Source organism: Sinocyclocheilus grahami, unplaced genomic scaffold, assembly GCF_001515645.1.
Source record: "Sinocyclocheilus grahami isolate Dianchi unplaced genomic scaffold, SAMN03320097.WGS_v1.1 scaffold79.1, whole genome shotgun sequence".
Classification (NCBI taxonomy): Eukaryota; Metazoa; Chordata; class Actinopteri; order Cypriniformes; family Cyprinidae; genus Sinocyclocheilus; species Sinocyclocheilus grahami.
In genome coordinates this window covers 366,957-385,511 of record NW_015505258.1, presented here as the reverse complement: position 1 = coordinate 385,511, position 18,555 = coordinate 366,957, and the positions used below count along the sequence as shown (strand labels likewise).

Genomic DNA, 18,555 nt, shown 5'->3' with positions numbered 1-18,555 from the left:
ACTGTTTACATTTGAAAACAAAGAAAGCGCTAGAAAACCCAATAACATACATTAAAAAAGAGCATACGTGTAAAACAAAGACAGTACATGTTAAAATAGATTATGATGGAGTGACACTGTTTTTTGTGGTAATGCGAAGGCAGGATGTTTCCTGTTCCTTTACGTTCGAGTGAAGCTTCAAACCTCTGCAACTGGGCAAAACCATACTAAACCCAAGTTTCCACTGCAAAGCATGAATGTGATCCAGTTTAATGCAGCAATGGGCTGATAAATTAACATGGATGTTATCAAGAGTCAGACTGTAAACTTCTTTTAATATCACTCATGCAATTTCCATTTAAATTATTTAGATACATGGAAAATGTAAATTAGATAAAAACAACAATCTGTAAAGAACTGTGCTACAGTATTTGTTTGACATTCAAATGTATTGTATAGGCCTAAATGTAAATTTTTTAGTTAAATGATCAAAAAATACCAGTGCCATGCAAATCAAGCTGCAAAAGTCCCAGTCACATTTTTGCCATGCATAACAATGTACCAAGAGCTTAGTTAACCACATTTCCCAGAGGCAGGAGTTACTCATAAATTGAAGCCCACCTCATGGGGAGGAGCTTCCCTTTGATTTTACTCATGCCATATACCATTTATCATTTATGCAGATAAAAGAAAACGCATTTTGAATGAATGCCAAAACATGTTTTTGATTCATGTGATGCTACTTTTACAACTAGGATTCCAAGGTAATGTCTTGGAGATTCTATATTATCATTTTTATTTATTATGAATTATGGTATATATAAATTAAATCTAGAATATTAGATATTTCCGTAAATACTTATAATAGTAGTTAAATTAATATATAAGTGCAGTTTCTAGTGGCTGTTAATTCATTGCTCTTTACAGATGCTGTGAGTGCTGGAATCCAGCGTGAGATTCAGAATGCAAGACTCCAACAGCCATTTACTTTAAACTGTACCTACAGCTGTTCAAGTGGCTTCACTCATGGTTACTGGACATGGGAAGACACTCCAGCATGTAGAAAGTGCCAATGGAAGCATAAGAGATCAAATTTAGGCGACATGTGCACTGTGAGCTTGTACATACCTTATATAATTATGGAGTTATAACTAACGCGTTTGCTAAAATATGTGTCTTCTATCCATAATATTGCTTTCTCCAGTGAAAAAGTCATTGTGTCTGAATCAGGAGAGAAATATGTAATGGTCAAGCACCGTTTACAAGCAAAAGTAGTCAAATATGTCGGTGGATTTTGATGTGACAACAGGGAATGAACTTTTTCAGTGGAGGAAGCGTCATGAATTATGGCCTAGTATTTTGGCCAGAAGTGATGGTGTGAAACTAAAAGGCCTTAATGATGGATTCTTTTCCTAAAAATATGCAGCTTTTTACAAGACTTTAATTGATGGACTGGAGTCATGTGGATTACTTGTGGATTATTGTGATTCTTTTATCAGCTGTTTGAACTCTCATTCTGACGGCACCCATTCACTGCAGAGGAGAAATTTAACACTAGATGTAATGCTACATTTCTTCAAATCTGTTCTGATAAAGAAACTCATCTAGACCTTGGATGGCCTGAGAGTGAGTACATTTTCAGCAAATGTTCATTTTTGTGTGAACTATTCCTTTTAATTATTCTCATGACTTTTCTTACCATTTTTCCAATCCCTTATACAGATGAATCTGAAGAACAAGTAACACCTCCTAAAGTACTAGCTGGTAAGTCTATAAGTTAAGGATCTGTAAGGATAGTTGGGGAAGTCGTGGCCTAATGGTTAGAGCGTCGGACTCGTAACCCGCAACTCGGTTGCGGGTTCGAGACTCGTACTGGCAGGGATTGTAGGTGGGGGAGTGAATGTACAGTGCTCTCTCCCACTTTCAATACCACGACTGAGGTGCCCTTGAGCAAGGTCCCGAACCTCCCCGGGTGCCGCAGCAAAAAATGGCTGCCCACTGCTCTGGGTGTGTGTTCACTGCTATGTGTGTGCACTTTGGATGGGATAAATGCAGAGCACTAATTCTGAGTAGTGGTCACCATACTTGGCCACATGTCATGTCACACACTAGTTCTACTTATTGTACTATTTTTAAGGCCATTATTAGTTTGTATTAATGTTTTGAATGTTATTTTACTGGTCTAGATCCATCTCTGAGAGTAAAGTTGTATAGGGATCAGGCGGAGTCAGATTAAGTGCTTACATTATTATCTACCATCGAAGTGATGGCAGGAACCTCACTCAAACTTCACTGTGTTGCCCTTCATAACAAACACTGTGAGGTGCAGTGGGTCAGAGAAAACAGTACTCTCCCTTTGGACAAAATAACTGACACCATAGTACAGTGGAGTGAAATCAAAGCAGAGGATAGTGGACGATACAGGTGCTACACCAAAGGGACCTGCACTGACCAGGCTATCACTGTGGAAATAGAGGTCATCACATCGGGTGAGAACTTTTACACTTCCAAAAATACATCAACCCATTTTCAGAATCACATACAACACAGTCCATCAAGTCAGCATTTTGTCATACAGATGAATTCGCCTGGGCCAAGATCTTTGCAGCTTTTGCAGTGTCTGCAGAAGTTATCCTGACGGCCCATCTGGTGTATTTGTGCTACAGAAAAGGATGTAAGATCATGGATTCTGCTAACAGAGTCCATGAAAAGTAATGCACAATTTTATGTATAAAATGAAACATGATGAAACAGCAAAACATAGCAAATCTCTTTCATTAGCAGTATCTGGTCTTTTGTAGGGTTACATCCAGAAGGGCTGCGGTGATAAGGCCAATCGCTCAAGGTCTTTCTCAATTGATATTTTATTTTACTAAAATGCAATAATATATGTACAGTATATACACTAATTGTCAAAAGTTTGGAATAATTAAAAAAAATTGTTTTTGAAAGACGTCTCTTATGCAGTATACTTATACAGTAAAACATTAATATTGTGAAATATTAAGGGCAAGTTATTTATTTTTCATTGGCACAAATTAAAAAATATAGATGTGAATCATTACCCTATTTTTTCAATTGGATGAATTAAACTTTTTTTTTCAGTGTATTACATTACTTTTAAAACTTAAATATTATTACATTAACTATTACATGGACTTTTTCTCTTTTAATATATTTTCAAATTTAATTTATTCCTGTGATGGCAACTGAATTAATTCATGAATTCATTACTCCAGTGTTTAGTGTCACATGATCCTTCGAAATCATTCTAATCTGATGATTTGCTACTTAAGAAAAATGTCTTATTATTATCAATGTTAAAAACTCTTTTTGCTGTTTAATATTTTTGTGGAAACCGAGATACACTACCATTCAAATTCTGGGGTCAGTAAAAATAAATAAATTAATAATTTTGTTCAATAAGGATCTATTAAAATGATCAAAAGTAACAGTACATTAACATCAAAGTTACACAAGGTTTCTATTCCAAATAAACGCTGTTTAATTTTTAATTGCATGATCTAGGCATCACAGAATCCTGAGAAAATATGTATAATGGTTTGTACAAATATAGCACAACTCTTTTCAACATTGATAATAATAAGAAATGTTTCTTGAGCAGCAAATCAGTATATTAGAATGATTTCTGAAGGATCATGTGACACTAAAGACAGCATTATGGTGCTGAAAACTCAGCTTTGCCATAACGGGAATAAATTATATTTTAAAATATATTAAAATACAAAAGATTTTAAATTCCAATATTTCACAATATTACTGGTTTACTATATTTTGACAAAAAAAATGCAGCCTTCATGAGAATTACATACTATACTCCTTTTATTAACATGAAAAAAACAACCCCAAACTTTTGAGCAATAGTTTATCTGAATATGGTCATCTGAATGGTAGTATCATTCAATACTTAATTGATTCACAAAACATTTTATTTTTTTAATTTAATCCCAGACAGTCAGAGCGATCATGAAGTCCCTTATGCTGACATTGTGATCTCCGTGAGAGGATCCAGCAATCCGGCTCTATCTGACACCTTTAACCAGACTTCAAAAAAACAAAGACCGGTGAGAATTAATATTATAAATATATACAATTATTTAAGTATTTTTTACAGGTTTGATATCATGGAACCAGATGTGTGACCGTGTGATTTGTGCTTTGCATGGAGGGACGAGGCCAGAGCAGGGCTACTGCATGCTTCAGCTGACAGACTGCACATCCACTCTAAAGAGGTCACTAGGAAATTAAGCACAATGTCTGAATATGCTGTAATTACCTACTCCTGTGAGGCTCTTAGTTAGTTACTTCAAAAACTGTATATCTGATTAAACAATAGAAGGCAAAATGTGAAAATTGTGAATAGCTGTCTGCCTAATTTCTGTTGTCTGCAATTAAAAACTCAAATTTTTAATGCATGTGTGGACTTGTATGTTTGTTGCTTTTATAGTCTTGAAGGAAATAATTACTGCATTACATTTGCTTTGCAGCTCATAAAAACATTTTTACTGTGTCAGCTGCTTTGCTGTTTTTGACCAGGAAGGTCTAGGCTATATGACTTAAAAGAATGGTTTTAAGTAATTTATAATATGTCTGAAGTCCAATTTCACAGTTAAAGGGGGAACATGCCCCAAACCAGCCTATATACCTTGTTTGTTTACTTATTGCAGGGAGGCCTACTGTAGTACTGATTAAAGGTTAGAAATTCCTTGCAATTTGTTCACACCTCACACATTTAGCGAGCTTTGGATTCTGAAAGGTGGTTATTTATATGGCCAAAAACATGATCATATTTAACATATTCACCTATACTTCTGTATATTGTTACTGTTTTGAAAAACTGTCTTTACCTGCAGTATCGGCTGCACAGGTTGTTGAACTGTATCATTGACAAAAGACAGGATTGCATTTGCAGGCAATTGATTTTTTGGGAAATATCCACTTAATCCAGCTTTCTTTTTGTTATTTGTTATTTAGTATTATTAGCCTATATCATATTACTGTTTTAAACAGCGCCCAACAATCCGTGTATCATTCGATCATTCGTTTTTTTATTTCATATTGAAAGTAATTAGAAAACGGCTCCTTTTTCGTGTTTTTGTTTTTTTCCCAAAAAACGAAAAACGAGAATTCAGCTTAAATTTTAGTTTTTCGTTCATGGGTGGAAAAATTAATAAACAGCTTGAATATTTGATTTCTACACGTGGGCGGGAATTAAATGCCCCTTTCTGCTGATTGGTCAGCCAAAGATCAAACCGTGCCATCATCAGTTCTTCTGCAGTATCACGCAACAGAATAATAGTCCTCCACTGCTGCAGTTGTACGGATTAATAACCCATTTTATTGCAACTGCATTTCATATTTTTCTCATCAAACAGACTTATGAATAGCTCAACACAACTCGTACCAGGGCAGAGGGCTTTCTTCTGTGTAGACCAGCGGTTCTTAAAGTGATAGGGGGTCCGCAAAATAATTTGCTATAGCCTAAAGTATTTCCAGACTGTAAAGTGTTTTTTTTTTTTATGATACATAGATACTGTGATTTACTCCAAAGTGATTTATATGATGCATTTAACGTCAAATAATCTAAATGAAGCCTTTTAAAAGACGAGTATTCCCTGTGGTTTATATTTGTGGCACGCGCCAGAAAGATGCTCAAGGAGACCAATATTCACCTTAATGTTGTTCTAAAGGCTTATTACTTAATAACACAAAAATGTCCTGCTCGCACTTGCCAATTTAATGGCAGATAATGGTCTGTGACTTTATTTTAATTTTGTTTTTGTTTTTTTGAAGCGGACGCATATCTGTCGTAAAATAATCCTACGCGCACAAGTGCATATCCTTTTGAGATATCAATTATAATCAATTTTAATAAAACACAAGACTACGTTATATAACTCTAACAGTAGGCTATTTAATATATGTTGTTCTCCAGTTGTCAGTCAGAATGACAGTTCTTGCGTGAACATAGGCCTATATATACCCAAGCCAATTTATTATTCTTTCCTTTTTGTCTTAGTATTTAAAATATTTATTTTGAAACAAATTAATTAATTCCGCCCATGTATAGAAATCGAATATTCAAGCTGTTTATTCATTTTTTGACCCAAGAACGAAAAACGAAAATTTAAGCTGAATTCTCGTTTTCAGTGTTTTGGAAAAAAACGAAAATATGAAAAAGGAGCCGTTTTCTAATTTTTCTACTTTCAATATGAAATCAAAAAACAAATGATCGAATGATACACGGATTCCCAACGTCTCAATGCGTGAGAATTTTTAGAATGATCCAGACTGGATCGTGAATTGTTTGACCGATTGACTCACGCCGAATTGCAAAGAACTGACAGAAAACGAGATGATTTAAAGGGGTCATATGATGCTTTTTTAAAGATCATTATTTTGTGTATTTGGTGTAACAGAATATGTTGACATGCTTTAATGTTCAAAAAACACATTATTTTTCAAATACTGTACATTATTGTAGGTCCTCTATGCCCCGCCTCTCTCAAACGCTTCGTTTTCTACAAAGTCCCTCCTTCCGACAAGCGCAGTCTGCTCTGATTGGCCAGCTGACCCAGTGCATTGTGATTGGCCGAACACCACAAGCACTCGTCGGAAATGTAACGCCCCTTACCATAATCACGAGCTTCATCTTTCAAAATAAATGTAAAGACAGTAAATGAGTCTTAACTTTGATAAAGAATATCTCTTTGGTTTTGAGACTTTAGTCTTTGCAACTTCAGGGATCTTATCTATGCACAATCAGCTTGTAACACTCCAAAGAGAAAGGAAAACTTGAAATCGCATCATATGACCCCTCATATGATGTTTCTCAGGTCAGTTTACCGTAATTTTGATCGTAAAACGAGTCTAGCTAATGACCTCTTCGATAGCATGCAGTTATGGCTTCATTTGTTTGTAGTTATGCAAATATGAAATTAAACTTTTATATATAGCAACATTAAGGATACAGAATAGCCTACTTAGCATTTCTATAGGCTATAAAAAGGCTGCTCCCAAAGTCACTGGACCTTAACGGTTTTTTTAATATATATTTGGCAACAAAATAAAATAAATAAAATCTCTAGACCACTTTAAATATTTACTTGATACGGATCGTGTGCGCCAATACTAATCAAATTAAATTACCCTCCCTGAGAGACCAGATACAGTGGAAAAAAAGTTCTAGCAAAAATACCTACCATTTTATATTTCATGTGTAAATACACAAAATTGAAATAAAGTAAATACTGGCGTATCCTACTAACGTTTTGCCTTTTGAACATGACAAGTCATAACGTTTTGACCCTCTCCGCTATCTGTAGTTGGAACCACGTTTCGGTTGCATAGCAACGGTTGACAACATTAGTCTCGTTTTGAACGGTAAGAAACATCACACCAGTACACCTGGCTAAATTATTAAATGTATATTGACTACCGATAACAAAGCAAGAACATATGGGCTTGATAGAACAAGTGTTCCAATATGTCTTTAATTTTACTGAGGAAAAAAGCCAGTTTTTCTTTCATTTAGATGATTTTTAGCACGACATATGTATTGTCATAATGTCACTATATGTGTATATAATGCAGTAAGGCGAAACATCTTAATGAGAAAATCATTGCATTTAATTATTTTTCTGATTATGTGGAAAACATTAGTCTACAACACCATTAACGTTTAATGAACACGTCTTTTCCCTAATTAAACTCAGACCTGAGAGCTGTATAAGATGTCTGTTCCCTTCTCCAACACAAACCTGCGCATCCCTAGAGGCTTTGTGAATTTATTGGAGGGTCTTGCTAAAGAGGTGTTGAGAGACCAGCCTGAGGACATCCCTACCTTTGCTGCTCTCTACTTCACAAAGCTTCTTAAAGCCAGAGAGGGTAAATGAGATGCTTTCCTTTGATCCTGATGTTTAATATTTTTTGATGACATATGAATTACTCATATATGAGTTAGTCACTTTATGCTTATGCAGTATGCCTTTGTCCAAGCCAAGGCAAAATTGAGTTTGTTTGCAAGAGCTAGTATTATTAGATCAACTATATTGTCGATGCATGCTAGAAAATAATGAATGTACAAACGAATGCATGTTTTGTTTCAGAAAGTGGCCTAGACCCAGCAGAGTGGGGTGCAAAGTTGGAAGACAGGTTCTACAATAATCACTCATTTAAGGTATTACAAAAAAAAAACACTCTTTGAACCTTAAGATTATACTAGTTCCTTCTAACGTGGTGTTTGTTCTTCTCAAAACAGGGCACAGCAATGCAAGGAAACAACATTTCACCAAAAATAAATACAAGGTCTGTGAATAAGGAAGTGTGATTTTACTCTTTCACTCCTCCTAACAGTTTTCCAGATGAGAGAAACAGTCAAGACTGAAGTGAAGCAGTGTGAGATTTTAGATGAAAATTTAGACAATAAAACTGAAAATGACTCATAGGATTGCCTGCAGTTTTGGTATGATTTCCTTGATTCTGGTTGTACGTTCTTGCAGCGCAGCAGTTTTATAGCAGGATGAACCTTGGCGGGTGGCTCTCTGTTTCTAAGGCAGGGCTTCGATCATTTGATCAAGCAGAGGGCGGCTTTCAGAGGATTGATTGTAGTGTCAGAGCACAGATATCCATCTGGGTTGTACATTAGGATTCATTTATTACTCCTGTTGTAGTTGTTTGTGCTTTTATTTACTTACATTATCAATCACTGTTGCATATATAAAATTATCCTTGCTTTCTTACATGTCAATTTTCAGAAACAACGCTGGCCGCTCTGAAACTTTTGGAGACAATGAAACCATAAGCTCCCCATTAAAAGACCTCAACACTAATAATTCAGAGGACACTGAAGTAAAGCAAAAATATGAGTTAGATAAGAAGCTCGATGAGGAATCCGGTGAGATGGAACATGGGCCTGATGTGGATATTCCCTATGTGAATACAGCAGATGTTAACATATGTGCTCAAGAGCTAAAAGACCCCAGCCGGATTCCAGAGCAAACATCAGAGGTACTGAAGGATGATGAGGTTGTAAAAGAAGCTGTAGATATTGATATCTGCAGATCAGAACTTGAGCCTACACCTTTGCCTTCCTTTGGTGGTCTCGCAAATGTGGATGTATGTGCTGAAGAGATAAACCGCCCGTCTGAACCTACTGAGAACAACAGAGACTTGGAAAGCCCAAAATTGAATGAAGGAGAGTTTGAAACACAAGATGAATCTTTTGTTGAAACCCCTTCACATTTTGAGCAGGATGTAGGCAAGCAAGCAAATGAAATGTCTGATGATGCTGATGATGATGATGATGATGGCCATACTGAAGATGCTGAACAGGGAATTTTAGAAATGGCTGATCATTTATTAGAAGACACTGCTCCAGAAGAGAAGAGCACTGAGCAGATTTATGTGGAGGAATCAACTGAAAGTACTATTGAAAATGCAGTTGAAGTAGAGCAGGAATCAGAGGAACATACTGAAGAAAAGGATGACTTACCAGACAATGAAAACCAGGAAGAGACTAATCATGACTACAGCAGCACCAATGACTTTGTAGAAGATGCAGCCGATTCCACATCTGATATCAATAGTAGATCATTGATGGAAATGAAAGACACATACATTGACTACAGTGATGAGACATATGACAGTAAAAGCGAAGTCATAGATGTTCTAGATGAAGTGCACCATCACTGTTCTACTCATACAGGTGAGCATGAAGCTGAGAACAGCACTGATGAACAGAACACCTCTAAAATTATGGATGCAATGAAGGAGGAAACCCCAAAGCTAGTTAACGAAGTCACAGAGGACATGATAAGCAATGAGATTTTAAATACTGATGCAGTGGATGCTTCTGAGAAAGATCTAAACACAGAGAACGTAAATGAAGGGAGTGATCTTGACAGTGATGCTGAAGAGATGGATCTGGACATTTCGAACATGCCTCAGCAAAATATGGTAAAAACTGAAGATGAAGAGAATGATTTAACCCATGATACTGAACCAAAGGAAGATATTTTGCCTTCTGAAGCTGATCCCAGGCCTTTAGAAGGAGAAACAGAGGTTATCAGTGAAGAACATCTTACAGAGTCACAAGAACAGACTGAAAACACTGAGAATGAAGGAGATCAAGAGGATCAGTTGGAGGAGCAAAGGGATAAAAGTCAGGAATCGACACTTGAAAGTGAGAACCAGGAAAATCCTGACAGCACAGAACAAAAGGTAAGGGATTTTTGTTACTTTCTTTTCTTTTTTTTCACCACCTTTTCATTTTGTAAACAAAAATATGGTATTTGTATAAAATAAATTGTGAAATATATATATATATGTATACGTATATATATATATTAAATAGAAGCCACATCCTAGGGCCATGCAAATAGTCATTTTTTTAATTGATTTTTTATTGATTTTTGTTTTTATTTTGGCTTCCCATGTTTATGAAAAAATATAATTTTTATTATTATATTTGTTTATTTTAGTTTTATTATTTCACCACCTTTTCATTTTGTAAACAAAAATATGGTATTTGTATAAAATAAATTGTGAAATATAAATTTAATATGTATACGTATATATATATATATATATTAAATAGAAGCCACATCCTAGGGCCATGCAAATAGTCATTTTTTTTATTGATTTTTTATTGATTTTTGTTTTTATTTTGGCTTCCCATGTTTATGAAAAAATATAATTTTTATTATTATATTTGTTTATTTTAGTTTTATTATTTGTACATTTATTTTGTTTTTCGTGTATTACAATTGAAGTTCATGGAAAGCCACTCAAAAAAAATGCAATAAATCAATAAATGCAAGACGTTTCCAAAAATCTGTGAGTAATCATGTTAAATAATTGTGATGTCAATATTGAGCAAAATAATTGTGATTATGATTTTTGCCATAATCAAACAGCCCTACCCCATCCTTATCTGCAGACTATTCCTTTTATTGTCCCAAGTTAGTAAGTAAAAATAAAATCAAGGACTTTTCAGATCAACAGTATGGCTCTGTGTCTCTCTGGAGAACAGTAGTGATTGAAGATGTCCTGAAATAGTCCAGCTGGTGAGTGCAAGACTGCGAGAGGGTCAAAAAAGCGAAAAACTATACATACATCCTATATCATATAAACACTATGCATAGACCCAAACAAATGATTGCAACATTTCATAAAGCGATATTCAGAAAGGTTTAGATCTTTTAAACCAAGAGGTCAGAAGAATATCTATATGCTTCTTTAAAAGGGTTCGAATGAGACCGATTTGGTGGTGTTTCCATGGAAACATTTTACCGACCATTTATCTGAGGGAGAAACTGATCTAGATTTTGGAGTTGTGTGATATTTCCAAAGAAACAGAATATGTACGCTATTAGCTGCTTCGCTTTTCAATCCTCGTCCAAAGTGGAGTGTTTCTGTAGGGGTTAATTAGAGACACACACTTAAAGCAAAGCTCTCTTCTTCTCGCTCCAATGTAGGTCATCTAACTTGACCTATATCAACTCTGTCCAATTACTTTATACGCTGTAGGAGGAGCAAGGGAATCGTGTAAGTGCTATTTTCAGGAACAATATTCATGGCTATCATCAATCTATGGCACGACTGTAAAGTCACCTCATCTTCTTCTTGGAAACTCAGTGTTTTAACCCTTCGGTGCTCTGTGAACCGACTTCATTAGCTCCCAGCCTTACACCTCCAGCAGATGCCAAGAAAAGAGAACTGATACCATTACAGCACCGAGCTGCATCTTCTCTCTTTAATCTTGGTAGGGTAGGAGCCAGGAGATGCAGGAGTGTTCCAGAGAAATAAAGGGCAATAGATTTACTGTCTGTTTGTCTTATACTCTACAGTATATTGCCACAGGGTGGAGGAGGCACGGACTGTGTGGGACTGACTGAGATGTGGGGAGCTGTTTCTAGTATTTTCGTAGCTTATGATGATAGCCCTCAGGAATATTTTGTACCGTGAATTTTTAAAGTTATGTTATATAATTGGTTTGGACCATGGTATGTCTCTTTTCAATCATTCTCTCCACTGAAAATCAAGTATCTCTGGTCCTATTTGTAAGAGGGGTCAGGAAAATGAGAATAATGGCGGTGTAAACGTCAGCATTAAACAAAATATTTTCAAAGAGCTGAGTGACAGTGTCAGAGTGATGATGCTCGCGAGTCGCGCGCTTTCTCTCTCCACTCTGTCTCTATCTCTGTCCTCCCACCCTAAGACTCTGAATTCTATATTATTGAAGGATAGTTGCAGGAGAGGCGTATTCGTCCAAGGCATTTTGCCCTGTGAGGAAGGTTTACGCTCGGTTGCACTTGCACAAGACGAGATCACGTTTATAAGCGTCATGGATTGTCATATCGTAAGTATAGACCACTTTAATCGTTGTTTTGTTTTTTTGATATTGAATGTATAGAATTCATAAATATATTCAGCTAAATTGTATCGGTTTGATAATAAATTGAAACATACTTTAACTTTCTCTTTAGGCTACTGATTTAGGACCGAGAAAAGCTGGACTTGTTTGCAAATGCTTGTTTTTGTATTTCGAAACTTGATGTCGGCGGTAAATTCCATGTCCAGTAAATTTGGGAACTTTTTATGGGTATATGTCCTTAGATCAATATTTTGTGCTCCTCATCATTTCATACTTTTTAACCGTTGACTCTTTATTCCTATGCAAATGAGTAAGCTTTCTACAGTTTATGCTTAAGCCATTAGGCTTCAAATGATCCCCAAATATTATTCTATATTATTAATATTATTAGTATTAATTAGATTATTAAAATATAAAATCTACAAACTGTAAATAATAGAAACTTCAAAAATGCGTACCGTCTCAGTGAATGAAAATTAATAATAAGTAAGGTGGACTCTTGGTGGCGCTATATAGGCAACAGCATATATATATATATATATTCTTTATTTTTATTTATTAAACAATATGTTGATTAATAACTTAAACATGGTCGCCTAAAGCCAATGAAGAATATAGGGCGTGGCTATAATCTCTGAATGGATTAAGGAATTTTGGTAAATGTATGTATTTTTACTTCTTGTATTAGATGTTTGGTTTTAGCTGGGTATATGAGGACATATAGGCAACAGCATATATATATATATTCTTTATTTATTTATTAAACAATATGTTGATTAATAACTTAAACATGGTCGCCTAAAGCCAATGAAGAATATAGGGCGTGGCTATAATCTCTGAATGGATTAAGGAATTTTGGTAAATGTATGTATTTTTACTTCTTGTATTAGATGTTTGGTTTTAGCTGGGTATATGAGGACATTTCCATATTTAAAAAGTCAGTCAGCTTTCAGCAGTCATTTGTGGCCAATTGCCACAAAACTTTTTTGGCAAGGGTCTGAAAAAGCATGCAAAGTGGTATTATAATAGAGAACAAATGTATATAAAATGAATCTAGTTATTGTGCATAAATTGGTGTTAACAAATGCCAGCTCTCGTTTTAAAATATGAACAAATATGTGAGCTTATGGGCTGAAGGTCCTTTTGCTGGTACCCCAAAATTATTTCTACTTGCTGTTTGTTTGTTACGCATATGCAAAAGGATTGGGCAAACATATCATTGAAATGGACTGGTATAGAGTAGACATGGGAAAGGCTTGTGACAGCGCAGTTTCATTAGAGGTGATCCATGGGTAAGCATGTACTAAGCCTCAGAGGCAGCTGTAAAATGAACAGATGCTTATTTATAGAGGAATTATGGAACGCCTCTGCCTGTGGCCACATATGAGATATGTTGGCAAAATGTTTGGTTAATATGAAAAGGAGGCTGATTCTTAGTTCAAAAGTGGGTGGACATGCTCCTACCAGGGTTTTACAATGGACTTCTGCTCATCACCCTCACACAAGCAGTTTAAAGACTGCCAACCAGCCTCTGCTGAGCCATTTTACATATGCTAAGTTGTTGTGGTGGGAGAAAGCATGTGGTTTCACAGCTTCAGGAAGACTTAATGAGACAAATAACATCACATTCCACCACACACACTGCTTGATGATGTGTGCTGACATGCTTCACAGAGCACAGGAAGCTGGTCACAGTTGGTCTTTGTAGCATCTGGGTGGTTATGTATTTGAAATCATTGCATTTATGTTTCGGTTCATTTTATTTTCATAGGTTCAGGTATTAGGTTTCTTACACTCTTAAAAATAAATGTTCTTTATGGCTCTTTGAAGAACTTTTAACATCCATGGAACCTTTCCATTTCACATTAGGTCCTTTATAGTGGAAAAAGGTTCTTTAGATGTTCTTCACACTAAGAAAAATTGGTTCTTTTTGGAACTGTTCACTGAAAGGTTCCTATGGGAACCCAAAATCGTTCTTGCTGCGAAAACCCCTTTATTTGTAAGAGTGTAATGGAGAAGAGGAGCATTCAGTTGGAAAGACACAGTTTCTGTGGAGCTGATGGATAATGACTCATTGCAAGGGGGCTTAAATGGACAGGAGATGCTAAACCCACTGTGGTGGTATACAAGAACTTAGAGCAGGGTTCCTCAAATCTTGCCCTGGAGGGCCAATGTGCTACAGAATTGATCTCCAACCCTGATCAAACTCACCTACCTGTGATTTTTCTAATGATACTGAAGACATTGATTAGCATGCTCAGGTGTGTTTGATTAGGGTTAAAGCTAAACTCTGCAGGAAAGTGAATCTCGTGGGCCAGATTTGAGGAACCCTGACTTAGAGGATAGTCTGAATCACTCTAAGCAAGAGTGAAATCAATATGAAGTACACACAGTGTCTGTTTTGCTAAATTTATCACTTATAATTCATCATTCAGGAGGAATGCAACCAGCCACAAGAGGAAGAGGACATCATGGACATCCCATTGGATGACCCAGAGGCCAATAAGGCAGCCGCCAAAATCCAGGCCGGCTTCCGTGGTCATATGACCCGGAAGAAGATGAAACCCGGTGAAAAGCCCAATGAGGAGGTGAGCAGCAGTGGTGAGGCCCTCAACGGCAGCCAAGGGGACTCAGGTTAGTCACTGTCCCCAACAGTCATAGTCAAGAGCTAGACTTAACACCCATCCCACATGGTGCAGAGGCCGCCAGCTATTTTGATCCAATTCGATTTGGCAAGACATTCAAAAACCCTCACAAATCCTACAGAATTTGGCTTCGAGATTTGAAGTAAACAGCCAGAGCTTTGAACTTTAATGAGAGTTCAAGAGCGTGTTGATTCGCTATCTTTCTGTACTGTGTACCAAAGATTTTGAATAAAAAAAGCAGGAAATATTGCGCCCATTATAGTAAGTGAGCCACAAAAGAACTCATATTAAACTCAAATCAAATAAAAATCCATCAATTATGTTTAATGAGTCATGTCTTTATTCTGAGTAAACATAATAAGACATGCTCAAGGGTGCATTTTAATTACTCAATGAGTGCTTTGGAAAATTATTTTCTTAATTAAGTAATTATTAATGAGCACATCTATCATTCTTAAAAGATTGCAGCCATATTAAAAGGCCATTCACCGATTTATAGACAGCCAACGGAGTCCACAGAGTCGCTCTGTAGTCTCTAATATCTCAGTTTGTTGAGACACAGATCTCTCAAATCTAATTTCTTTTGTGGGTGGTTTAAGCCTCCACAATTCCAGGACTCAATATTAAAGCCTCTCGCAGATTTATCCCCCCTTTCAATTTTCTTTCGGGTGATGTGTTTTGTTCTGCACAAAATTGCCTCGTTTTCTAGAGATGCTGGATAAACAGTTTCCCCCAACTCAGTATGTATGCAAATGGTTCTCGAGCTGTTGATCTCCGGAGATTCTACTTTGAAGCAACGAATAGGCCAGCGTTGACGGAAAGACCATAACGTTAATGTTCTCACACCAAAGCCTCCATTTGAACTACCTTTATTGGTGTCGTCCTTTGAGGACGAACCGAGCAGATCTGGTCATTTGATGCAGAAAGTGGGGCAAGCAATGAGAATGAAGGTGTCCTTCCAACCTCCAGCCCAGGCCCAAATAGCTCTCCTTCAGCTGTGCCGCTCCACTCAACCCCACCTCTGTGCCGAATTTAGGCCTTTCCCAAGCAACATCAACCCAGTTCTCGGTTGCTAAGCATTTTATGTATGGAAGTGTTATTTTTATTCTCAGGTGCATCTGCATCGCTGAAACGAGGCTGTGCTCCGTTTTTACTTGGACAAAAATAAAAGACCGTCTATGATCAACTCATATTCTGGCAAAACCGATCAACAAGTAATGCTCTGTCGCATACAGTATATTTTGTGAAGAATGCAAATGTAGCTATCAAGCACTGCAAAATACTATTTTCTTACTCATTGTTTTTGTCGTGTTCCAGCACAAATATCTAAACATTCTTAAATCAAGGGCTTAAGATATTAAGTCTTATTTTATGAAAAAATTTATCAAAATAAAATGAGTTTATGCCTTAAACAGTGTCATTTTAGTGTCATTGATATACTATTATAGTTTTTGATAATTGATAATATTTTAAATTAGATGTTATTATATTTTCTGTTTTTATTTTAATCTATTTAAAGTTGTAGTACATTTTTGTTTTAATATATATATATATATATATATATACAGTATATATATATATGTGTGTGTCTATATAGTTTTTATCTTATTGTTTTAGTTTTTGGTTTATTTAGTTTTAGTTATTTTAGTACTTCAAAGAAAATGAACTTTTTTAATATTATTTCAGTTAATGTTTCTTTTATTTCAAGTAATAAAAAAGTTTTTATAGTTTTATTTAGTTTCCTAAGAATTTGATTTATTTTTCATACCCCTTTGACAGATATTTGTTCTTGATATTTTTCATGAATTTGTTTTATATTTGTAATGGAAATCAAAACAAAAATAGCAAGTAAGAATTTTTTTTTTTTTTTTTGCAGTGGGTGATGTTACATCATCGCCTTGTCACTTAGTAGTTTAGTTGACTAGACAGCTGTTTGTTTCCAAACCGAAGTGCAGCAAATCTAAAAAAAAGCATATTTCACAAACAGGGGGAACAGACGGAGTAGAGACAGACGCCACATCTGGACCAGAGCAGTGAAGACCCTTCTCAAGGTGGACGGCTTATAGGACGCTTTCTCCAGGGATTTTTTTTGTGTCCAAAAAAAGTAGTAAAACTAGGCTGGATATGTCATCTGATGTGTGAACTCTTTCTCTATTTTCTGCTTCTTATCCAGTCCGGGTGAATATCTGCTCCAGCATGCTTTTGCATCCCACAAAAGGCATCTGTATACTGTATATCTGATTTTTGTATAAATCTGAGAACGGACGGTGTAGAATTTAACACAGGCTTCTTCAATCAGACAGTCAAGTAGACTTAAAACAATGCATCATGATTGAGTTTTCTCATTTTTGTTGCTTGATATTCCTTTCTTGTGGTAGTATCTATGTTAATGATTGCCTTGATTTGACCATGTAGCCACTATCACATTAAGATGTGAAATTTGTTTATCAAAGAATGTTATCAGTTGTTTATAATTGTGTTGACTGATCTGTTTGGTTTGCTACCTGTAATATGTTGAAAATGAAATCAGCGCTTCCAAAGCAGCATATGGCATGGCAAGATTGACTATAATTTATTTCATTCGGTTTCATTTGTAAAATGATTGATACTAAGTCTTTTAAGGTAGTGCGTATCATTAGAAATATAGAAATTGAGTTGTGAAAGCTTAATGAGTGATAGTCAAGATCACCTTGCATGTTGACATCAGCATCAAGCTCTGTATCAGTTGAAAAATTAATTAAAAACTCAGAAATGTGTTGCCTGCATTGAAAATGATTTTGTGCAGTCAGGGGCTGATCATTAGTCTTTTGAAGTCCTTATATAAAGAGTCCAATAACAAACAGGCAGTTATATATATATATATGCAGCACAAATAGAAATATTAACCTACACATCAGTCTCATTAGTCCTGCTGGAGCTTCTCACTGGAGGGCTCACAGCTGGAAGGCTGTGCTAATGAGACCTGGACAGTCATTTATCAAGGTCAAATTGCAAAAATGCCCTGCGCTATTCTCAAAATTGCATGTCAAAACAGCATTTAGGCCTATAATGGCATTAACTGTTTTCTAATCTGTTCCAGTGTGTAGTTTTTTTCCCTGATAAATGTGAATGTGTCAGAGCTATAATGAAAGAAATCTCAAATAAATATTGTTTGAGAACATCATTTATAATATGTCTAATAAATAAACCGCAAGGTATGTGAGGAATTGTGGTTATACTAAAGGCCATCTCAACATGCATGATTTAGTAAAAAAATAAAAATTGCACTCACCAGGAAAAATTCCAGACAACTATGTTTTTATGGCAAATATAAAGAAATGCAAGTATATAAATACTAGACCTTGAAAATGGAATCTGCACAGTGTTGAGACTGTTAGTTTGGAAATGTAATAAGTTACAGACTACAAGTTACCCTATTTAATAAGTAGTGTAACTATTTCAATCACTTTATTAATGTAACTAATTACATTTCATGATGTTTCTAAATTTCCAACAAATGTTTTCAACTGTTAATCATTTTAAAGGGGTCCTATT

At 35.7% G+C, this 18,555-nt stretch overlaps 2 protein-coding genes across 2 annotated transcripts; both read left to right on the top strand.

Annotated features, from left to right (window-relative positions):
• The first annotated feature begins 715 nt into the window (after positions 1-715).
• Positions 716-4,301, top strand: LOC107586277 (uncharacterized). The gene is given in 7 exon segments (XM_071582385.1): positions 716-743; positions 1,702-1,743; positions 2,166-2,468; positions 2,558-2,690; positions 2,781-2,824; positions 3,952-4,063; positions 4,160-4,301. Coding segments are annotated over 7 exon segments (804 nt in total).
• Positions 4,302-7,360: 3,059 nt separating this feature from the next.
• LOC107586300 (Golgi integral membrane protein 4-like) lies at positions 7,361-17,775 on the top strand. The gene is made up of 7 exons (XM_016273583.1): positions 7,361-7,383; positions 7,716-7,887; positions 8,109-8,179; positions 8,261-8,307; positions 8,757-10,221; positions 14,812-15,010; positions 17,009-17,775. Exons 2-7 carry the CDS (start codon positions 7,734-7,736, stop codon positions 17,056-17,058), a joined length of 1,986 nt encoding a protein of 661 aa, XP_016129069.1. The 5' UTR covers positions 7,361-7,383; positions 7,716-7,733; the 3' UTR covers positions 17,059-17,775.
• Positions 17,776-18,555: the final 780 nt, after the last annotated feature.

Excerpts from the sequence above, each read along its gene's own strand:
- LOC107586300 (XM_016273583.1), top strand. The coding sequence starts at position 7,734 with ATGTCTGTTCCCTTCTCCAACACAAACCTGCGCATCCCTAGAGGCTTT. Across the intron at positions 7,888-8,108 it reads GCTTCTTAAAGCCAGAGAGG|AAAGTGGCCTAGACCCAGCA; the intron begins GTAAATGAGATG and ends GTTTTGTTTCAG. Across the intron at positions 15,011-17,008 it reads CGGCAGCCAAGGGGACTCAG|GGGGAACAGACGGAGTAGAG; the intron begins GTTAGTCACTGT and ends TTTCACAAACAG.